This window comes from Pholis gunnellus, assembly GCF_910591455.1.
Source record: "Pholis gunnellus genome assembly, chromosome: 1".
In the NCBI taxonomy this organism is placed as follows: domain Eukaryota; kingdom Metazoa; phylum Chordata; class Actinopteri; order Perciformes; family Pholidae; genus Pholis; species Pholis gunnellus.
In genome coordinates this window covers 24,180,611-24,205,982 of record NC_136528.1, presented here as the reverse complement: position 1 = coordinate 24,205,982, position 25,372 = coordinate 24,180,611, and the positions used below count along the sequence as shown (strand labels likewise).

The 25,372-nt window shown below is 38.7% G+C and overlaps 1 protein-coding gene across 1 annotated transcript in view; it reads left to right on the top strand.

Moving 5' to 3' along the window:
* Positions 1–25,372, top strand: part of gpc5a (glypican 5a) — a gene marked incomplete at both ends in the record, with an annotated part of 108,538 nt that overhangs the window by 66,668 nt on the left and 16,498 nt on the right. Inside the window, one exon of the mRNA XM_079165562.1 lies at positions 2,638–2,800. Coding sequence (XP_079021688.1) covers positions 2,638–2,800 — 163 coding nt within the window. The remainder of the gene's footprint in view (positions 1–2,637; positions 2,801–25,372) is intronic.

Below are 25,372 nucleotides of genomic sequence, written 5' to 3'. Positions count from 1 at the left end.
TCCTGTAATAGCCTGTGTCAAATAACGGTCAGGTTATCCTCTTAGCTCAGATTGATAATTACAACTATTTAAGAATTAGTTGTACAGTAAATGGAGGTTTGTGTAACTGAATAGAGAGCTCATGCTGTGTTCTCTCTTACATGCACGCCCACACGGATGACATTTTCATTAAATTTCAACATCTAGCTGAAACCATTATCTTGTGTACTGCAGGAAATGTGTTGTTCGTCATTATCTCTTGTGGTGTTCGCTCTTAATTGGTGCAGCAATTTAAAAGGGAAATGGCCAAGCAGGGGATCTCATTGTTCAGAAAATTCCTTCTAAGTGCACAGCATTGTTATATGCTTGTAAGCAGTTTTGTTTTTGAAAAGAGTAACTGGTATTTGGTGGTCATTAACTCTTCACACGCTGCAGTAACAGCCAGAGGCCTGCCCCAGGGTGCCTACTCAGAGCAGTTTCTCATCTGGAGATGCATTGAACGAAATCAGAGGTCCTGTCTCACATGCAGTGTTAGACATAGCCCCATGTCATTCACAGAAGTGAGGCCAATAGCACAGTTCATTGTGCATCAGAAAGAGCAGTACAGCTGTTCAATACAATCAAACACAGAGCTGTTACTCCCCTGGCGCTCAAGAGTAAAAGAATCAAGTAGCCTGGTGATTGACAGACTTGTTCGAACGCAACAAATGTTTCCCCAGCTTTTTGAAAATGTGTTTGCCGTGAAATATCGTTATAGAGGCTTAAATAATGAATAACTATTGTTTCATGTAAATCATATCAACGGCCAGTGATCACACAAACCAAAATATCATTTTTTTAATATAGTGCTTTGTTTTGAATCATTTTATTGTCTAATGGACAAGAACAAGAACAACACATTGCTGGTAATGATAATACTTTTTTTTCCCGCAAATGTTACTCCTAAAGGAGTGAATAAGGCAGCAGGGTGGTGTATGTGGGATCGACACAAAATGTATTACAGTGTCCGTATTCATCGGAATAAAGGAACATGTTCCTCAGTGTATCAGTGCTCACTGATGTGTTCTTAAATAGTTTTTGTGTGTCAATAGAGATCTACCGCACAGAGAAATAAGCTGTACGAGGCTTTGGCTACACAGACAATGCTCGTTAGTGGCATCAATTCATTGTTGTTTTGTTTCCGTGTTGTATTTTTTTACTAATAAGAAAAACAAATATCGTTTGCCTTGTCTGTTTGGTTCCTGTTCCTCCAAAGTGTGTGTGTGTGTGTGTGTGTGTGTGTGTGTGTGTGTGTGTGTGTGTGTGACAAACCAATTTATACAGAACAGAAAATATTCTTCTGGTAAAGTCAATTTTTTTTATATATTTCAGATTTATTAACTCTCTTGTTATTCCCCTCATAAATATAATTTTCTAGTTATGAACTAAATAAAGTTGTAACGTGAGACTTGAAGGTCATGTGAGTGAATGAGAATCTGTATAAGAAAACATCCCTTTACCCTCCCACACATTCATACATCGACACACAGGCTTATATATGCAAATATATAACCTTTCACCTCGCCGCAAACTATAAATAAGTGGATCTCAGGTCGCATATTGTTTCACATGTGCAGTCTACTGCAACTATTGCAAGATGCTGTTTTTTTGTGCTCGGAGTTGACAGCCTTTGAACCCCACTGAGCCCCTCAAGCAGTGCTCTACCTCCTGGCGCAACGTTCAAATTCAGTCAAACCAGGATAAATCTCAGGCACCACAGAAACTCATTATTCTATGTAATGTATTATAAGTGTGGTCGGACATAAATGGAAAGAAAATCATGCCAATTACACACATAAAAGGAGTGCTTAGATTGCCCAAACTCTCAATATTCTCCATCTTCTAATCTGTCACCATTGAGGAGCTGAGACTCAGACAGGCTAATTACCAGCACCGATATGTCCGAGCTTCGCCATGGCAGCAACCCCGACACTTCTGCTCCACTGCACTGAACCACAACAGTAATTAATTAGCATAGACAATACCTTTCTGATCAACACAAAGCATTCCCTCTTGTTTCCAATAACGCACCATGAATTTAAATGAGCCAATTAGCGTATGCATTTCCCCTGGTATCGAGTTCGCAAAGTCTTTGATTGAGATTCTGCGGCACAGCAACACAGCAGAAAGTTTAGCTGCCCTGCAGGCCACTGCGGCCGAGAAGTGTAGGTGGTGGCACTCAGCATAAGTCTTGGCTTATTATTATTATTATTATTATATATTTTTTAATGACACAACAAATAAGGGAATTTAACTATAGATTTAGTTTTAATATTGAAAGCATGGGATGTGGAAAAATATCTAGGCAAAAGTGTGTATTAAAATATGCCCTTTGCAGTGCAGTTATTCAGTAGATTCATAGTTTTTTAATTACTTAGGCTGTGGCTCATTAGCAGCATAATCAGCAATTCTTTTGCATTTCCTCCCCTTTTTTCTCTTCATTTTCTGAATGCATATTCTGCACTATCTTTGCCATGAGAGGACCTTGTTCACTTTGTGAATATTGAATGTAATATTCATATAACATATAAGGTTACTAATTTAAACTAGTTTGCTTTTGTTGAAAAATATGAATATGTTATTAACTAAAAATGTGTCTTTTTCTCTTTTCACAACTAGCTGTTGCAAGGGAAGTCCATTCCTAAACTGGGGTCACTGGACCAGATTGAAACAGGAAGTGGAGACACAGAGGGACGTTACAGCGGTGACTGTGATGATGAAGACGGCTGTGGTGGTTCAGGTGGTGGCGAGGTAAAAAGGAAGGTCTCCAGAGTCTCCAAATGTAAGTCTCATCTTTTTGTAATTTTATTGATCAATGTGAATAAATTGTAACCCATGCTGTTATATTTTTCCCTTAGGAGGGGGAGGAAAGTAGCCAGAATATAACATTTGATTGGGGATATATTCTAATTTATATTCTATAGGATTGGCTGCAATCATTTAAATGTGTATGTTTGTATGTGTGATTGCATTTGTTTTTTAATTTATATCTCTTATCCTTGTATGAGGTTAAGAGTTTTATATGGTTCCTGGAAAAAAAAATTAAAAATGATACATATATTAAAAAGTATAACACAGACTTACAATGAATTAGATAAAGAATAAAGGAAAAGAATCAACTTTCACAAAGCGCACATAAATATAACAGTGACAAGTAATACATATGTATGTTCGTATGCCTCTTAGTTTTGAACACATGCATTAAATTATTCCTTTTACTCATCTACCAATTTAAAGTTGTAGAAATAAAAACAATTCAAGTTATTTTTTTTTCAATGAAGACATTCGAAGGTGCACTTGCGTACTATATTTTGATAAGACTTGCTCCAGTCTCCATTTTATGACAGCCATAATAATAGTCATTAAAGATAATAGTTGCTATGGGGACATTATTGCAATCAAGGCCCGTTACGTTAAAAATTATTGCTCCTCAGGGGATCAGTAACCCCTGGTGAATCCCAGCGGCGCAGGCTCTCCTCCTCATTTTGTTACCTGTCACACCCTCCTCTCAGCACATGGATTTCCTCCTCCCTCTCTCCTCTACTCTCCATCAAACATGTTAACAACCTGATTAATCACCTTTCTCATTTTGCCTACGGCGACAGCGAGGAAGGGGGAAGGGAGAGGGGGGGGGGGTCATCCAAACAAGCCGTTCTGTCCGTGTAAATGTTTCCTTTACTGCTTGTCAGTCTGTCTTGAGGCTTTAGCAGCTCAGGCTCAGAGAAGCTGCTTAACAATCGCTCATCTGAGGCTGTGGGGAGGCACTGACATTTATCACCCATTACAGTAGAGCTGCCCTTTCCTTGTCACAGGCCAGATCAGCCTGTCTCCCATATTTATGACCCACTGTCTGTCGTGACCTCTGTCGAGCATCTGTCCCCCGCTGTCTGACCCTCACGCAAATACCGAGGATGCACCTGAACCAGACCTCTGGCCAGTCCTTGCAGGTTTCTACAGTTTTTTTGCATTCATTGCTAAAAAAAAGTTTGATTACTTTGTAGTGGCTGTTTGGTGTGGGTTTTTTGTCTTTGGGTTTTATTGTTCTAGTAGAATTAAATTAGTTAGTGTAACTTGCATGCCAAGGATACAGCAGCACTAAAAATACATGTTTTATTGCTCTCTCTTACTGAAAAAGGAGTCTTACAAAAAGTAGTATCCATTATATTTTATGAAGAGGAATACAAATTATACTATCTTATCAAAGGAAAGCTCTTGGACGCCATCATTAATCGGGCCTTTACCTTGAGAAACCCCCCCAAAAAAATCAGCCAACTTAATATTTTGGCATTTTCCAGGAAATTTAATCCAAAACACATGTTCAACCTGCAGCAGTGAAGGAAGATCACAGATACACAAGGAACCCACTGGCCACTGAATTATTCTCTAGCATCATTGCTTGTTACGACATAGACATGTAACACCTTCAGAAATTAACAGGTGTGTGACACAGTTTGATGTTCACGTGTTAAACCCTCATTTGGCACGAATAAACACTTGCCAATAGTGGGCAGACAGACTCTCTGTGGCTGAGACTATTGGAAAATAGCACAAATATCTGTCACAGAGTACATAGTAATCCTTTAGTTCAGTCAACCAACTTGCGTGGCATGGATTATTATGTGAATGTTGGATATGTACAGTATTGATATTAAACCTTTGACCTCATCATGCCCCACAAGGACACACTAAGCTCACAGCTGGAAGTAAGGAGTGATGAGAATTTACTGTCGGTATGCCTGAATGCTTGTTGATCTCGGATTTGCGGGGCTGTGTTTGACCCTTTCTGAAAGGACAATCCAACGTCCAAATTGGTTTAGAACTTCTCCCTCTAGTTTTTCACTTGCTAGTTAGTCATTGAATGCTCTCCAAGAGAGACTGTCTGAAAATGTGCACTGTTATCTCATATCTAAACGATATTGTGTTGCCCCTAATCCGAAGTAATTTTAACTCAAACCAGGATGTTTACCTAAATCTAACCACATTATATATATATATATATATATATATATATATATATATATATATATACTGTATATATATATCACCACATCATAAATCACATTTACTTTTCAACACTACTTTGCAACGGTCAGATCAGAAAACTGTGTTGTTCTAGAGGTCGTGAGCAAACAGTGGTATATTGTCATAATTTGGAAGACTTGTTGCATTCGTCAATGTCTCTCTACTTTGCTGTGTGGTGTCTGCCCTTTGACATGCTCATATTAGATAAGACTCTCTTGAGAATGGCAACCAATCAAGAATGACAAATGGCAACCTGTGAGCATAACACTGATGGCTGACTTCAGGTCTTTACAATTACAAGACCAAATTAAAACACACGGCTCATAGTGCAGGAAGAGATTTTGCTGTGTCTGGGATGTACTGTGATCAGACACACAAGTTGTGCAAATCTTCATCAGCTGTGCCGAGTCATCACCAAATGCTTTGACATTCAACATATCGACATTGTTCTCCATGGATGGAGAATGTAATTAATTTAGTTATATTTGTTGCTGGAAACACTGTTGATAGTTCTGAAAAGTTACTATGTCTTCCTGCAGCACCAGAGTTGATAAATTGGCTGCCATGAGGCCAAATCACATTGGTGATGATAAACTATTAAAAAAAGTTGTTACTTTTTATTTCAGTCTGTGTGCAAAACTTCAAAACAGAAAGCTGTAGAGACAGAAATACAATATTAAATACAGCAACAGAAGCAGAAACAAATGCAACCACAGAACTAGGAAAAATACGTGAAGGTGGTATAAATTCAAATCTTTGACTGTATATCATTTACAAGACTACGTGATACATTTTAGTCTATCGAAATGAATTGAATACAGTGATATTGCCATTTCAGATACTGAAACACCAAGTATAATTTAATTTGATTTTCTTCACTGCAATTATCCATAATCCCCCTCCTTTGTGTCTTTGATGTTTATCAGCGGAACATGGTGACGATAGATGAGGATGATAAGGAAATAAAATAGGATAAACTCAACACTGACAATACAACCCTGATTTAAGGGATTATCCTCGTTAAGCAGAATTACTGTTGTGTGAGAATGCTATGCAGATTTATTTCAAGGATTTTTGAATGTTTAGTAACTGCAGCAGGGTAGTGTTTTCTGCATTGCAGAGCTACCTGACAGAGTCACTGTCTCACTACAATTAGGCTGATCTCTTTCTTTTGTAAACCCAGATAATTATTGAAAGCATGCAGTAAAAGGAGAAAAAGATTGATTCATTTTCCACTGTTAAACACAGAGATGCACTTACTGCTCACAGCTTGCCAGGTAACACCAACAAAACAAAACAAAAATCAGGAATCCAAGACATACCAAAGAGAGAAGATATTTCTAGAATCTTTCATTCATGTTCCTCACACATTTTTGCAGTTATTACAGACCTGCCAATTGCTTCAACAAACACACACATCTGTCCTTAATGAAATGAAATGAACATTTAACACTAATGAGAACTAGCACCTCAATGTCAAAACTATTGTAATATCACAGTGTTGTGTATTGCAGCCTATTACTGTGCATGTAAAGCATCATAACCAGGATCATAATTACCAATTATAAAAGACATAATTGGAATACCCATTAAGAAAAACCATAATGTATCCCATGTCTGTGGAGCTGTATTGGTCCAGACTGTGGATGTGTTTGATTTGTGCATCTATAAAAATGTTAAACTCCTTTTTATTTACTTATTGCACAAATTTAGATCTCAGTGTAATTAGACACCTTCACACTCCCAAATAACAGATGATATATTTTAGCTTTGATATCCAGAACTCTTACCATTTTGGTAGGTGAAGCAGAAGAGTCTCACATGTTTGGGATGAGACAATTATCTGCTGCAGCCCTCCTTTGTGACTTAGCCTGATGAGGTAATTGGTTTAATCATACTAAAAGCTTGCCGAGCTCAGATATGAATATGATAAATAAGGTTTGCCATTATAGCCATGGTGGCTTATTAATCCCTACACAGTTTTGGAGTAATAACAAAGAAGTCTACAGCCATGCCCAGCCTCACACTATATGCTAATGTCAGCATGCTAACATGCTCACAATTACAATGCTCCTATGTAGATGCTAAGCAGGTATAATGTACGCCATGTTCACCGTCACCATCATTCAGCTTGTTAGCATGTTAACATGTTAGCTATTTATCACTAAACACATGTCTTTTTGCAAGCAGTAGGTCATAAACCAAAGTATTGGACTGAAATTTGAATGTGCTGGTGGCGCAAGAGGAAAATGTAAAGGATCACCAAAGTTATTAATATCCTGAGGGGATCATGAATGTTGGTACCAAAGTAAATGACAAATAATGAAGTAGTTGTTGAGACATTTCCCTCGAAACTACAAACGTGAAGCTGCTGCTGACACTAGTGGAAAATTCAAGGATTCACCATTGATATCTGGATTCATCGCTTGGGAACCACCACATCTGGACCGAATTTTGTGCCTGGCCAACTGACATTGCTAGTAGTAGAGTAGTGCAGCTAGCATGGCCAAAATAACACACATACCCTTACAGTTCCTGGCTACATACTAGAAGAAAAATAGAGGTTTTCCTCAACTTCCCTCTGTCCAATACTAAATCTTGGATTTCCATGACCTGTCAACGCCTGCAGTGGAGAACAACTAAGAGGTTTTCTTCCATGCTCCAGCCCCAACAGGCCTCTTATACTCTTATCTAGCCTGGCATGGTTCAGCTGCAGACATTGTGACTGCTTGCAGCGTGAGCGTTGTACTGCAATAAGACATCTGTCAGACACACTGGCAGCAGTGGAGACACCAATCGATTTCTGGAAAGTAAGCACAATGAGGGGAAGGGGAGAGGCTGCTTTACCATGACTCTTATTAATTAATAGTGTCTCAGTAGGAGAGTATTTGATGTTATTTGAGCTTCTACCTTGCAGGCCGGTTGTAAATTACTGAATGTAGCTGTTGCATGTAAAACTCCAATCTTAAGAGATGTTTCCCACGACAATATTCAACGGGGAGGTCTGCATGTATTTAGTAAAAGCAATTTTCAGTCCTAATTTACGGTGTTGTTTATGTTCCAGCTCGAAATGAGAGATCTGAGAGATAGGGAATTACATAAAGGCCACTTTGGTGGGTATACAGTAAAAGGCTTATCACTGATAGATAGATCTTTATTCCTCATTACAGTGTGAGATCAAATTAGGTCACCTGCTGTGAGTCCTGCCCTCCTCTGTGCCGATAATGATGGGATCAAAATCACTTACAGCAGTGTGTCTTATAAGCTTTTGACCAGTAGGCCTTACTGGGTGGTCTCCTATGTTGTCTGATTATCACTCACTTATATTAACCCACTGGACTTATACCTAAGTGATTCGTCAAAGACTTTCATGTCTCAGTAAGATTGTACCATCATACCTTTCCAAATAGTTTCATGGTCAATTGCCGTATGTCAGTTGCTATTTAAATGCTGAGTATTTAACAATGAAATAAATTGTACAAATAGTAAAATAAGCATCTCTAACTAAATAGGCAAACTGTTACAGCTAGTATTTCTTTAATTGACTACATTGTACATTGCTGCTAGAGTTCGTTATTATCATAAGCTTAGTAAAATTAAGATTACAAATAAACTATTTATTGCACTATTTATTGCACTTAACACTATTTCCCCCCTCACTTGGTATTCCACATTCTGAGTTTTCCCCATAAACTGTGCTGAACACATACATTCACCAACAAAATGATGGTGCAAAATAATTATTTTCAGAGAAAATTGGTAAAAAGCAACAATGAAGAGCCTTATTGTTGCCACAGTAGTAATGATGTTACACGTGAGAATGGAAATGCTGTTTGATTGTACGCTGGCTGGGTTGCTTCAGATCAGGTTGTGTTGAATGTTCATTTCATTAAACGTGCCTCCATTAACATATATTTATGTGCATTTTGAAGAATGACATTAGAAAAGCTGAATACAAGCAGCAAAATTATAATTATATACAACTTCCTCAATTGTGAAAAACAAAATTACGCTCACTTGAGATGTTTTTTGCCTATGTAGAAGAAAAGGTTGATGCGCTAAATGGATTCTGACATAACAAACATCCAACTAAAATGACTGATCAGCTGTTTCCCCTGTCGGCATCTCCTTTAATATTCCCATAACGTGTGAATGCTTGTCTTTGTCTCCGGCCAGCATGGAACATGGCCAGAGCGCCAACTTCTGACCAAGCTACGCTCCAGCCGAGTTCATTTGCTCCAAACCAGTTGATGGAAACGCGCCATAGTCCCATTTCTTTTCTTTTTTCCGACATTTCAGAAGTTCGCTTCAAATTTGCTTGACAATTGAATGGGTTGTGACATTGAGGAGTTGTGGTAGCTTAAGCTGCTGCTATAGTTCTTGTGGAATATTATCTTAAGCAGCTAATGTTGAAAAACAACTTGGTTAAGATTTGGGACCAGAACTGTAGACTTGTGTTGATTGCATGAAAGGATAATTATGTAGCTCCAAAGCTCAGTGACCCAGAACCATACCATTACAATCTTTCAGAGCAGGAACCAGTCACCTTTACAAAAGCAAATGGGTCCTGAAATGATTCACTCCTACTGGTTGGAGGAACTAATAGTGTTGCATTAATGCCAAGCAGCACAAATGAACCAGTTACTAACTGCAGACTCCCACCATGACTGTCAAACACAAGGCAGGACTATGCTGATCATGAAAGGTACCCACAAGGGAATAGCACCATCCACCTACTGTCCAACATGGAAACTCCTTTCAGACACCACAGTGTTGAAGCTGAAGGGACATGTGTGTCAATACACAAGCAAAGCTCAGCGGGGAATTGGAAACAACAGCAGATGCCCAAAGCACCAGCGAAGACGGAGCTGTCACTCTACAGGACTGCAAGTTGAAACAGACGAACTCAAGCAGTCTGGATTAGACGGTGGCGTAAGAAGTATTCATATCCTTTGCGTAAGTAAAAGTAGCAGTGCGGCACTTTGAAAACACTATATCATATGTAAAATTCCTGTAATGTTACAGGAATTGTAATCTTAGTAAAATGTACTTAAAGTCTCAAATGTGAAAGTACTCATAATGTAGAAAAAGGGCCCCTATATGTGTTGTCATTGGTTACTTGACATACACCTAGCTGAAACAAATACTGTCTTGTACCACAGCCCTGAAATAAATCCTTCAGTCATTTAGTTTTTGTTGAAACTGATGGAGAGATTGGCCTTATTTTAGAAATATGTTTCTATTATTTTGTCCACTCCATTTATATCAATGAGCGAAGGCAAAATAACAGAATGCAGCATCACAAACTCCATCCTGCCAAGATATTCTTTTTGTCATGAAGTTGACTTCATCCGGACTGCTCAGCTGTAGATTGGATGAAAAACCATGAAGCCAAAGACTTAGTGCAGCACTCATGGATCCCTGGAGCGTCTTGCATACAAGGTCAACAACACACTAAGAGCTGTCATCAGAAACTCAATGGACTTGTGGAGGAAACCACTTAAAGCTGCTCGATCACAAGAGTGCCTGACGTTTGCGGCTCCAAACCAACCCAATGCCTCCTCCCTGCTGCTATTAAGCATAGGTTTTAAACCTTTCACAGATTACCATGAAGAGTGGTTAAAGGTTCATGAGAGTGGCTACCATCAGTCACCTTGTCTTCATGCAAGCCATTAAGCTGAATGACACTGGAGGCCAATTGGAGTGGAAAAATGTAGGTGGGTTGAACCAAATGAAGGGAGAATAATTGTAACTGAAGGGGTCGAACTATCAAAAGGCCACATAATAGACTGGACTCAGGACGGCTGCAGGAACCAAGAAAGGCAGCAAAATCCAAGGTACATAAGCAACACCTCAGTATGCGCTGCTGTTGGTCACAAACTCAGCTGGAAAAGCTAAAACTAATGCTGTTGATATCAAAAAACTGAAAATCCTTAAACTGTACGGTGGATTCGACCTAAAGCCCATCACCCTTCTCCTGCAGCTGGAGACATTGGAGGTGAGCGTCAAGGAGACTGAATGAAACACAAAGCATTTGTGAGTACATTAGTAAAATGGCTCCTGTCATCGGCAGACAGATGAGGTGGCTGCCAGAGATTGCCAGACACCATCTGCCATTAGCAGGGTCCTGAGCTTCTGGAGCAAAGGATTTGATAAGCAGAATGAGTTAATTCAGCATTATTTCAATTACATTTTCACTTGAGTGCAGGTAATAAAGTGGTTTATTTTTATTTTTAGAAATTGCCAATTAATCTCGTTGATGATGGTATTTTCACTCTGACCTTAAGCATTATTTTTTAGATACTTGGGAAACAGACAACAAAGCCTAACTTTGTTTTTAACCTTAATAAACGAAATGAGAAAGAATGAGAAAGAAATGTCTACCCATCATCTTAATATACTAGAGTACGTCTTTGTTTTAAGAATGAAGAGAGACTCAAGTTGGTGCTGCCGTAGTGTCTTTTTTGATCAGTCAGTCAACCCTGCTAGACCTGGATCTATCCTACTAACTAAACTAAATGTAGTCCCTGGTTACTCTAAACACAGGTTTATAGTTACTGAGCAATTCCTCAAAAGATTCTTCATCCTCTGGAAAACTTCCTCTGATGGAAACACCTTTCGAGGCTCAATGCAAAATGGTTGGCCTAATTAAAACGGATGGTCTTTTTTGAAAAAGAGAAACAAGGAAGAACAAGTTGCACCGGCCTTATTGGCCTGAAGATCATCATGCCCCACAGTGGTTGGACTGTAGCATCTAATGTTTAGGAATCATGTTTCAAAACTCAATTTCTTTTTATACCACACTCAAACAGCAGAAATAAAACCCCTATATCCAAAAGATTTATCTTGAGCTGAAAAACCTGAGGGAAGGTCGCTTCAGGAGTTTTTGGCCAAACGTACGCGCTACTTCTCATAACACCACTGGCTGTTCCGTGTAACTTTTTTCTGCTTAACTAGTGGTGGATAACTCTGAAAATAATCCAAGATTGGTTGCTCTAAGACCTGCAGTCTCTGTGGTAGATGGTGCTGGTGGACACTCTGGGGAAAAAAAGGAAATATCTTAACACAGACTGTATGATTTCAGCCCTACAGCCTTCAACCCCTAACAGCTATTTATGTGGAAATGCAGAGTAACAAAATTCATCTAATATACTCTCAAATTGGCACCATTACCGGAAAAATCAAAGGCATCTTCCATTCAATTTAAGGCTTAATCTATTCCTCAAAGCTATCAACTGGCTTGAGTATGAGCCTGGTTTCTTAGGTAACTTTAGGCCTACCTTTGTTTTTAAGTGTTGCATGTTATGTGCTCTATGTTATTGTTGCTTTCTAAGATGAATTTATATTACCGTGGCATGCTCTAGATTACTAAACTACCTTAAACAACATATTAACCCCACTGCCTCCTACTCATCCACAGATTGTTCGAGGTTTTAGCTTCACCATGGGATTAGTTTATGTAATCAGTCTCTTGTGACTCATCATGAATGCCTCCCCCGTTTGCTGTGGGTTTATCTAACTCATATGGATAATCGTGCACCTTTTCTCCAACTCAGCCTGTTTTTAACTATTGGAACCGATAGATGTTAGTGACTCACCATAGTTGTTTTTTTATTAAACTAAAATTAGGGAGGTAATGTGAGTATTACTGTTGGTGAAGCTGTGCACTCTGACATGGTTTAACATATAAATATCTGAGATTTTGCTTGTAACGGATATCTACAACAGTGTTATACTGCATTCAAATACCTATGGCCTGGACAGTCGGGTCTAGAGTTACACTTTATCAATAAATGATCTTGATACGGTGACTAATCAACCAGCAATAGCATAGATTGTAAATCACAGAGATGCTGTATGAGCAGACTACCTTCTACTTTCCAAATGCTTTTCTCTTTGTTTTATGTCCTTGTTGAAGTACACAGAAAAAAAAAGGAAGACTTCGTCGGGTACCCTTTTTACATAAATAAGCCACAAAGCAGGGCAGATGAGAGCATGCAGATTAATATCTGCTGTGTATTAACATATGGTCACAGCTCAGATTGGATCCTGTTTGAGATGAAATACACCACATCTAGTGTATGTGCCTTGAACCTCATTGCCTGCTTTAACTCAAACCATGCTTGGATGAAAATTAAATGCAATTGCTTTCTGATTTGCCACAGTAAACACACTGACATTTTTATTGTAAGATAATAGAAACCTTGCATTTTGTTTATCATTTCCCTTCCAGGTGTTTGAGTTTTGTTTTTTTAATCAAATCTTTTTTAACCACAGTAAGATGTCATTATCTTCAAAGACACATTCTTGTTTTTCAATCCTTTTCTCATACCTTGCATGATTTAATGGCTGGCTTAATGAGCTGCGGCTTGCATGTGGAAGGACATCTTATCGTGTTAATGAACCATGAAAAGGGCAAGCACACATCATTGTGTGAACGGTTTTAATAATCAGCTCGGTGTCAGACACACAGCCCATCTACCAAACGTCTGCTCTATCAGTAAGCACAGATGCTGGACGTTTCATTAAGACAACTTATTCTCGGATGGCCCAGCGACCAATCGACTCTGACCCTCTTCCTACTGCCTGTCTACTCCTTGTCTCTCCAGCTCTTACTCGCTGTCTGTATGCTACCAAATAGATGCTTTCAAGGCTGCTTTATTTCCTATAATGATTTATTGTAATGAAAAATGAAATGTCAGTATGAGCTTTACCATTCCATATTTAGATTTTTCATTAGGTAAGCTCTAAGTTTCTCTCTAGGTTTTCCTTGTTGTCATTCTAGCAGTGTGACAAGAGTACAAGGGTCGACAGCCTGTGTGATGCTGTACTTATTGTGATGCTGACATGTTGATGTTTAGCAAGTTTAATCCTTACCATGTTCTACATCTTAGTTTACCATTTGCTAATTACTATTTCACACAAGGTACAGCAGATATGTGTCATAAACGATAATTAAACATTTGACCTCATGATGGTGCTAGATTAAAAGTCAGGGGATCATCAAGAATTACAAATCATCCCTAGGCGAATGTGTTTTCCAAATTACATGACAATGAAGTATGTATTGAGACATTTCACTTAAAACTAAATGTTAATGTTTCCACTTCAAGATGGCGATAAACGGAAATACCAAAGTCACCAAAGTCAGTATGATTCATCCTCTGGGATCCTCTTTTCCAAATGCAAAGTTGTTGCTGGAACGGGGGCGTGAACAACCAATAACAAACCTACGCCCCTTACCTGTCCTGAATTCAGCCAATCACAACTGTTTGTCTACACTCATGGGGACGTACGGGGTGCAACGAGAGTTATTGGTTGATGTTGTCTAGGACATGGCTCCCAAGGAGAGAGCTAGGATGGGTACGCAGATTCTGAAGGAAGAAATTGTAACCTCTCTTCACATTCTGGAGCTGTTTACTGTTGAAAGGAGAGCTCTGAGATTATTTTTTATTTTCTAATCTTTGAACAGCAGCACCAGTGAGTGAACTCTCTGTGTGTGTCTGTTAGCACGTTCGCAGAGCTTAGAGAGTTGAATATTGCAGCTTGTGGCGAAATGTAAGTAGACTTTGCATGACCTACACCACTTGTCAGCATGGTGACATATGACAGGCAGGTTTTGTCTCCTTCATCCTCATGTCCTCTGACAATTTCACTCAGCCTTCATCCTCAGACCTGCAAGGTCATCCTTAGATGTGCATCAGCGGCCCTCAGACCCACGCGCTGCTCTCCCATCATCCCTTCTCTCTGCCTGTCTGCCCTGCCAGGTAGAAAAACCCATCCACACTATTTCTGCTGCAAGCAGCCCTCAGCTCACACCTCTTTCTCAATCGTATGCACACCCACAACCACAGTTATAAGCATGCATGGACACAGACACTCTCACATACACACTCGCTGACAGAAACACGTCAGATGAACCGGTGAAAATCTGAATCACCCAACAGGAACAAGTTGTTTGAACAGGAACTCAGGCTGATGTTCTGTGTTGACCTTCAGTGATAATGGATGAGAAATAATGGAAAAGGCTGATATCCAGGCAGGAAACATGCCTGCAGCAGCTTGGTGTTTGTCATGGTCACAAATGAAGAGGACAGGTTTGATGATGTTACACTCTGAGGTTAAAGTGTGGTTGTGATTTATAGCTCAGAAGGAGTTACATTTTCTTTGAAAACATGTTTTTTCAATGGACCCTTGTCTGGCTTCAAATGAATGCATACAGAATCCTTCAGTTTAAATAATATGCTTTTGATTGCCATGTTCCAGGTCCGTGGCATTCAGATGCTTTACAAAACTCTTCATTCTCAGTTTCAAACATGCTCCAAGGTTATCGCTTCTTTGAGTAATAGTGACCATAAACAACATGTTGGTCAAACGTTTTAGGTATTCCTTTTTAATTAACCATTAAACTAACAGCCTGTATGTTATTGATCAAATAGAGGCTACAACATATTCCTAATATATATATAAATAAAACAAGCTTAGTAATGTTTGATTTAAATTCAAACCAGATTTCTTTTTAGTTTAGAGGGTATGATTTAAATGTTATTTCATATTTATTCTCATTATTATCTACCCATCATCCTCCTCATTGTCAGAGTTTTGGTTCATTTTGTAAAAAGATGAAAATAAAACAAGTTTAATGAAATCTTAAGTAAAGAAGTAAAAAGGAAATACCAATGTACTGTTTACTGTTTACTAACTCGTCATGTGCAAGTGCCTTCATCATTTCAAGTGTTGATGTGTAAAAAAAAAAAAAGTGTAAAAAATGTTATTTCTGGCCTTAATTACATACATTTATGTATAGGCAGACCTCCCATTGCAGCTCATCTCAAAGGTGCTCTGAACTCTGTGACTGTGTCTGTGCAGGCCAGTGAAGTAGACAGAAACCAAAGAGTGCTTTGTAACACGACCCGTTATCTTGCTGGAAGTATCCTTTTCAAAAAGGGTAGACTGTGGTCACAAAGGGATGCTCCTGGTCAGCAGCTCAGAATGTTGTAGCATTTAAATGATGTTCAGTTGGCTTCAAGGGGCCTAATGTGTGCCAAGAAACACTGTTCACAGAATTACACCTCCATCCCTAGTTTGGTCCTTTGACACAGACGAGATCCTATCTTATCCTAAGACTATTTACAACAAATCCTCATCAACATGTCAGAACAGAAATCCAGGGTTTTGAACATGGCAAAGGCTTTCCACTATTCAATCATCTAGGTTTGGTGAACAAATGCCCTCAGCAGCCTCATTTCCATCCTATTAGCTGACAGAAGTGGAACTTTGTAGGGTCCTTTTAGTGGTGCAACCCACACATTGTGAAGGTTCAGGATGTGGCACTCAAACGTTCTCCTGCACCTCGCCACTCCTCTATTCATGCATCTGTGGCCTTTTTTGTTTGCTTGAACAACACTTGCCAATTGCTTGTGACCTCTCTCCCTGACGAGATGTTTTCCCCACAAAATGGCTACTGACTGCATATTGCTCTTCACTATTTTGATCGCATTAAACTCTAAACGTGTGATGGATGAACATCAGGGGAGAGGCTAGATTTGGCACCATTTGGCACCTTCCTATTCTTCTGATTAATCAAACTGTACCGACCTCTTGATCCTGATTTCATGCTCCTATATGTTGATTATCAACCACATCTTTTGAAATGTAAAGACGTTGGCAAGTGCTAATAATAATCTGAAGTGCATGTTTCTCTTTTAGCTGAACTCAATCAATATTTGGGCAAAAACTCTCTCTCAAAACTACAAACCTTGTTAAAACAGACAAATGATATTATCTGAATTAACAAAATGCTACTTTTTGAGCTGCAGAGGCTGAATACAAGACTAAGCATTTGACAGTGATAACCATCTGGACCAGACAATGTACCAGTGTCAACAGCACTGCAACCACACGCTCCTATCAGTAAGATATCAGAGAGCTGATATGCGTCAGTGATCTATGATCCCCTTGTGGAAGTCACATTTTTTTCCCTGGGTTTTGCCTCCTCAGACCCACAATGACTCATTTTCCACGTCAGAGTGATTGAATGTCAAAACACTGTGAGCATCTCTCAAACACTCTCACTTCTCTCAAACACTATCTGTAACACGCACACCCAGTCCACCAGCAAAAAGTATAAATAGGTACAGCGGCAATCTTCTGTCTGAGTCACATTAGGTTGAGTCCAGTGTTTGGAAACAAAATGTATCTACGATAAAGTTAAATGGAAGTAGCATGAATCTATTTTCATCCGTCAACTACCTATTAGATATATGATGATGTACGATCCAATAACGATAAAGTGGTCGAGGTAAAGCTGTATAATTCAATATACTGTTATTTAAATCTGATTTGAAGATTCAGCTTAGAATCAGTATCAACTCTACTCAATTTAACTCAGATTTGATTTAATATTTGTAATTATACATTTAAATTGGATATATTAGACTGTGCATTAATGGAGGTATTGGGATTTAACCGGAAGCTAAATTGAAGAAAAAAGAAAATCAATCTCTCTTTACTTTTAGTTTTAGTTTTATTCAGACAAAATTCAAAACTACTGTAGTGCCTGCTTCCACATCAGCTATGACAAACAACAGCAATAAATACAAAATTAGCATTTGATTTTGCAGAATGCATACCTCGTCACTATCATTTTACATTGTTGAAATAATTGATGATTTATGACTGACATCCATTATACACACTCTCACTCTTGACACAGTTTCCAATATAGATACATCTTGTTTAGAGATGCTTTCAAATTAAACCAGTACTCTGAAATCAGAATGAAAGCAGGAGTGAGACAAATGACTATTATGCTAATTGAGTTGTCCAAATGTACTGCTTAATAGGAGCAAAAGTCAGTAAAATATTCTCACCTGTTATGTACACCGGTTGAATTAGTTTAGAGCCCACAAAATTTAGAATTGGGTCAAATTTCTGCAAAATTGGTTGTCATTCGATGTTCAGTTTGAATGCGATCATGGCGCCTGATCAGTGTTCAACAATCTGGCTTTCGCATAATCAGATGGATTTCTGGCAATTTCGGTCAGCCGTCTTGCACCTTGAGCAGTTTCTGTGGCCTGATTTCCTACAAGGCTGCTGTGAAAACATCCGTTAGAAACCTCAGTGAGCTTGGTTGGTATTAAACCTGTAGATGGCGTGTTTAATGCACACTTGACTGAGACTGCCTTGATATAAATGGAGCTGAACTTTGCTGCAGAACAGACAGGCCACATTGTCCGCATCTTCACAGCCATCTGCAGCTTCATGTGTTCTATTTATGCCGCCTTTCTCTTTCTTGTCAACACTTTTTGAGGATGCAGATGTCTTGTTTGAATAAACTTTATTAGTTAGTATTGTATTAGTTATAACAACACAGAGTACACAATTTATAAAAAGGTATGTGTCTTAAGCCTAATTTATATTTTATTTCATCCAGATTACATCAAAGGGGTCACTTTTTTGTGAACACAAATCATGCTTGAACAAAAAACCTTAAACAATTCAAGCTATTTTAGAACACAGCTTTCTGTAACAGAAACAATACAGAGTAAATCATATGTTTATAGTAGAAGGTTCCTTTTTACCTTATTAGTGTAAAACCAATCAAAACTTGTGCAAGTGTGAAACATTCTTTTCCCGTCACACATCCTGTCAACCTTTGACGGCTCTGATCTGTTGTTCTCACACTGTTTGTTTTCTGTGGAAGCTATTATTCCATTTGGCATACGTAAAATCCGCACAGCACCTCTTACTATCAGAATCTTGGCCAAAGGATGCATTTTTCAACAATAAACATACAGTTCTGACAGCCAAACACAATGCAGTGGAACTGTATAAATACTTTTTCCTCATCACTCAAGACCAAAATGCCTGTAGAATAATCAAAGTAATGCCTCACTGACCTCAGCATTTTGTCTGAAATTGATTTCAACGCTACACCTTTTTGCTAATTGAAAATTAAATACAGTCATAGATAATGCTGTGGGCGGGTTTTGAGCAATTAAATTCTCTATTAACACACATGTTGAAGGTGTTTCTATTATCTCTCCATTTGCTTTTTGAATTATACCGTTGGTAGCAGCCTTGACTTTGTCGTTATTATGCATCCCCTGGAAACATGACCTCCCAAAACTCTACACACTGCAGCAGAGGTTTCATTATGTTTCACAATCCTACCAGAATTTCTGTGGATCCTGTGAGTAATGCTTCAGAAAGTAACATCATTTTTTGTATTCTCACAGAAAGAAACATACTGAGGCAATCCTTCACCAGGGTGTGTCCCTTAAACGTACTGGCCATTGTGTTAGGTGATTTAAGTTATCCTCATCTTCTTGAAGGCAGCAGAGCTATCGTTAATGTCATTTGTTTGACTTGTGCATCAGCAGTCAAAATGTCTCCTGTGAAAAATGGTCACAACATGAATGAATCTAATGAATGTATATACTAGGCTAGCACATATTAGTTAATAGGCACCTATGCCTCCAGTACTGACAGACTGCTTTATATACAGTAAGTTAGAACGTATATTTTGGGGAACAGCCTTCAGTGATGCATCAAAGTGCTTCCTGTCTCACAGTCACAGAAATCTTCATCACATCATGCATCTAATCCAGTTATTACATTTCACTTGAGAGTCAACAACCAGGAGTCTGATAACCAACATGATGAAACCACTTAAATGACAATAATGAGTATCTTTTATCACAATTGCAATGGGCCTCTTTAGGCTCAGTTACATTCTGTGAGTGTTTGTTTGTGTTCAAAGATGCAGACAGAGTAACAGTTAAAGTACAACAAATACATATTTTCTGCATTTCACAACAGTATTAACCCAGATTATTGTTGCAGCACAGTTACTGAGGGCCTGCTGGTCACGTTGGTTCTGGATTTGAAAAGAGGCTTTTGAGATGGTGATGACTTTTACCAGATAATATATATATATATATCTTTTTTTTAGGATTATTGGCAAAATATGATGTGCTAGGGGTTCACTGCATATAGGAAAGTGAGCGAGAGTGGGCTACGTACAGTTACAAATGTTTGAATGCCGAGCTGGCCAACAGTACTTGTGTGTGTGTGTGTGTGTGTGTGTGTGTGTGTGTGTGTGTGTGTGTGTGTGTGTGTGTGTGTGTGTGTGTGTGTGTGTGTGTGTGTGTGTGTGTGTTGAGTCATAAAAAATAAATATGGTGACATTATCAGCAGGGACTAGGCTGGATTCAGATGGATTGGGGTGAAAGAGATTGAGATGTCACTCCATCCCACTACAAGATAATCTGTACTGACTTTCTGTCGCTTTGGTCTCAAAACGTGTTTGAGTCAGCTCAGACTGTAGCCAAGAGAAGCTGCGGCAGTACTGAAATTGGAGGAATTATGTAATGTTTAATGAAAATAAAGAATATGACTAATTTGTTTCAGATTTATTATTTATCTAAAAAAGTCAGCAATTGGAGAATGTTTAAAAAGAAACGAAGAAAGTGTAGCATTAGCAACAAATACTGAAGTGACTGTAAAGTGGCTGTGTCCTGTTAGAGCAGAATCTGAGAGGACATCCATTATCTGAGGTGCAGTGGAGGTAGAGAGGATTATCTGACTCCTGCAGGTTTACTTGGCGTCCCACAATTTGCAGACATCAAGATCCATCTCCCAACTGTCGATCAGAGTCTGGCGCGTGTCTCCATTAGCACCTTGTGGCAGATGTTTTCCATCCACCATCCATCGCTTAGTGTCACACATCCTTAATTGGGCATGGTAATTATCCAATCGCACAATATTAAGTGTCCTATTTGTGGAAATGCGGTTGCTGAAAATGAATAGTTATTGATTAGCAACACTGACATTCATTCTTACTCCTTTTCTCACATTAGCCTAGCATTGATTGCTGGCAGCACTTCCTGTGTACAATACTGTGAATCGACCGGATTCCTAATGTGCGGTCCAGGCTTGACCATTAGAACCATCCATTATCGCGCTCACCATCCACATAGTTGTCACTGGGGCTTGGTGGGAAATTGGCAAGCAGACATGATTGTGACTGTGATGCAGAAGCAGATTTAGATTCTCTCGTTTCTGTCAGCAAGCTATTGCATAATTAGTTGATTTTTGGTCTATACTGGTTTGCGGCAGCTTAGAATATGTATGAGTGCTATTTTATGTGTGTGAGTTAGCCTGTTTGGTGTCAGCCACAATATGATGCATTAAACCTTTGGATTAAGCCTTGTCTTTAAAATGTTTTTGTATGTCTAGCATTGGGTGTCTTGTGTAATGTTTGTTACGAACATATTCTTTTTCTTAGAAATGAAACAATTATTTTTAGCATATACGAAATGTTTGTACGTCTCGTGGTGGGATGTTGGTCATGGCCGGATAAACCCATCAGGGGCCCTTTGGGCAAAATTGTCCCCTATTGAAACCCCACCCAGTCACTTTCTGCTCTTCATGCACAGCCGACTATACATGACAGCTTCATTATCCGCCCAGAGACCAGTATGTCTGTGATGGATAAGACTATCTGGCCAAAGGTTTTCTCTGTAGACATTTGATTAAAGTTATAATCCTTAAGATTCAGTCCTGGTTGACCGGTGGTTACTGGTAGTAACAGTAAGTGTGGTTCAATACCCAGAGCAGCAAACAGAGAAGCAACTTACCTCTGTGACAAATGCATTGTGTTTCCTTGTGACTGCTTTAAAATAAAAACAGCCCCATGTTTCACCAGTTTGATGCTTGCAAAGGGAAAATGTTCGGTTTGCATTAGCAGTAATACGGCGTCCCATGTACATGATACATCTTATGTGAGACGCATGGATTCTGTACTTTCTGTAGGTCCTTTAGGGATGATATTTAAAATCTCTTTTAGTGGATTTTTCCTTGAGAAATACAAGACACATTCACTAACATTAGGATTCATTATTTTATTCTTTTTGTCCTTGTCATGCCATTATCAAAGTCAAATACAGTCAGCTGGCACAGCTGTTTATCATTATTTCCCTTCCAGTTGCCTTCTGTTCAAATAGAGACCCAGTCAGCTGTGTGCAGCCTGATTTCATTGCTTATACCGGTTCTCCGCACAAGCAATCTCTTTATGTTCTGCATTTATGGGTAACCTGGGCTTGCTGGGGGTCCAAAGTTTGGGGGAGATCTATCATCGTAACACAGGTAGGCAGTTTAATAACGCTGCTGTGGGCTCCTGAGAAAAGCCAGGCATTTATTTAATGTAACGTAGGCAATGTTGGGGGCTGACAGATGGCCCAGGCAGGAAAAATTATGTCCTGTTACAGGCCGAATTTATATAGGACAGCAGCCTGGGCGGGAATGTGTCGCCCTAAACTTTCTATAAGGATCGGAGTGTAAATGTAGATGAAGATTGTCACATTTTTTGAAATATGTTAAATATTATAGGATTTTAAAATGTATAAATTCCACTCCTGTTTAATGAAGCCTCCATTCATTCGGGCAGGATATATCACTGGCTTCACATTAGCTGAATAGCTGATCTTAAGAATCCTAATATTTTGTCTCCTCAACAATGTATTCCTACACTACTAAAAAGCTTTTAAGAATGCACTTAGGGACGTAATTGTTTTTTTCTGATACATGAAGTGTGACATCCCAGGAGCTGCAAGATTTTTCGCCTCCACACACAACTCCCTCACCTGCATTGTTATATCAAGAGGAGGAGGGCGAAATTTATAAATTTGACCTCATCCACATTCTTTGTCAATGTAAATACATATTTTGCCAGCTAATATCCAAACACACACCACCTACTCAGATGTTGCTCTTCTAGCTTCCCACTAGATAACGTTCTCTCACAGCCAGTAACACTGACACCTTCTTTACTTCAACTTTATTGTCCAAAGGTTAAATTTGTCTTACTGCCAGGCAAAACACAGAACACACACCGACTTGAATATAAATCAAAATAAAATACATAAAAACAAGTAAAACATATTTTAAACCCACTGTGCAAGCTCACATAAAAAATGTGCATCAGTGAGAACATAACACAAATTTAAGTGCGCATCCAGCCATCATCATCCCAACAATTATCAATGATTAAAACCAGAACACCATCATGACCCACCAATATTATATTGAAGACTCATCAGCATTGGCCATGAGATGAAAATCATTTTGATATTTTAGTGTTACGTCTTAAATCTCAATCGCCCAACATGCACAAAATAGTGTTTTCACATTAAGAAATACCCAATTAGACAACAGAAGAGAAAAAAAAGTCCTTATATTGCTAAATCCTACACAGTCGAAAATACAAATCCTTGATGCACATTGAACCAGTGCAACTCCTCAGCAGTGGATGAATATTGTTAAACATATCTGTTTCCTAAATCATAAAACACTCAACTTTTAGTTGGGTTTAGTTTGCTCAGTCCATTATAATAACACTATTGAGTTACTATGCATGTCAAACAGTTTAAACATGCCATCCTTCTAACAGGATGTAAACATCTTATTTTAGTTCAGGCAGCACCAGATTTATCTTTATAGAGGGTATTCATTAATAAAACAGGAGGGTTTGAAAAAGAAAAGGTGTCCTCTGCAACTCAGTGCTTCCCAAAACAGCAAAGGTGTTTAAACTTTGTTTTGCTCATAAATATTTAAATTAAATTACAAAGGCATTTAATACAAATTGTCATCCTGAAGTACAAAGTTTAGGCACTCTCAGAGTTCTCTTGATATTTCATTGCATTTCGTTCTCTCAGATACATCTGATGTTTGGCATACTCCACATAGCTTTTGCCAGGACTTACATAGTATTGCTGCATAAAATACTTGCTTCCTCTGTGTGCTGGCCGTGTACACCACTTCACATTGATGCTCCTTATTGAGTGGAAAGTTTGCTGTGGCAAGAAGCACGCTTGTAAATCATGCATATTGGATGAGACATGCAGCAGATGAGCCTGGGCCCTCCAGTCAGGCCTAGCATTAATTAAATATCTATTGGCCCTGCTTCCGTACCTCATTTCATGCCACATTCACACCTTGTCTGGGCTTGTTGAGAAAAAGTTCAAATGAAAGTTGTGGCCTTGCAGCTTCATATCATTTATGGCACTGCTCAGCTGGAGCATCATGGTCTTTACACTATGAATACTGACTTGATTTCTACAGGGAGTGCAAATGTTACTTACAGTAACCTTTTCTGTTACTTAATATGAGAAATGATTGCAGCTGATTGCGATTTCAAAGCTTAATTTTGTTGATAAAATGAAAAATTGCATCAGATGGTAAATCAGATAGTCTTTGATGTAAATGATTGTCATTGTCAGGAATAATTTGAGATGCATTGTAGATGCACCACTGGACATTTATCTTAAAAGAATTCTGCATAGATGCTTAGTGATGAAATATTAGCCTGCTGTCATAAACTGCGGCTATATTTTCCCCCGAGGATTTCTGTACATTATACAATGCTAAAAGGTGCTGTGCATGATGGCTGAATATATACAGGGGAGGACAAAATTATTTTGGCCTAGTATCACGTATATACATTCCACAATTCTCTTCATAGAAGTATGTCTGTAGTATGAATTTAATCCTTTTAACATAATTACAGTTAATTGCAGTATCCTTATTATCCTGTGCTGATCTTACACTTATACTTATCAGACCTCCACTGTTTCTGTTTCTGTTTCTGTGGCACCATTATCTTCATTACAGCGGAAATGATGTGTCTTTATAAATGAGGATTTAGAAGAATTTATGACAAAGAACCAAATCCTTTGAAACTGTTCGTCATCAAAATATTTCTGTGCTTTTTCCAAAGTGTTCCCTTTTTTCCTTCATTATCAGCAGCCACTGTGTTCAAGATTGCTCAAGCAAGCCTGATTTTACAGTCTGCCACACAGCAACCTTTTAAATGCAAAAAGACTACAAAATGTCTGTTTTTCTCCTCCGACTACCCATGTGGGCTTATTGTTAGTCTGGGTTTGATTGTCTGAGAACAGCTCGTAAATGCAATTCATTTTAGTTGTTGACTCCGAACTGCAGATGTTTAAGCAACCTCTCGAAACTGACAAAAAGACAAAGACAACAACAAATCTTTACATGTGCTCATCCGGGAGGATGGTGGTGTCTTCAAAAAGATCATATTGCACCAAATATGTAATTATTAGCTAATTTGAAGATGTGTTAAGTGTTGAGGAAAAAAAAGGCAGGCCATCACATCAAAGTGTTTAAAGCGCGTTGAGCCTCAAAAGGTAGAATAAGAAAAGCTAAAATCAACTCCGTGAAAAAAATGTACTAACTAGTTTGATTCACAGAGCTTTAGAAAAAGCCAATAAAATAATGTATGACAGCGTTGGTGGAAGTTGATTGT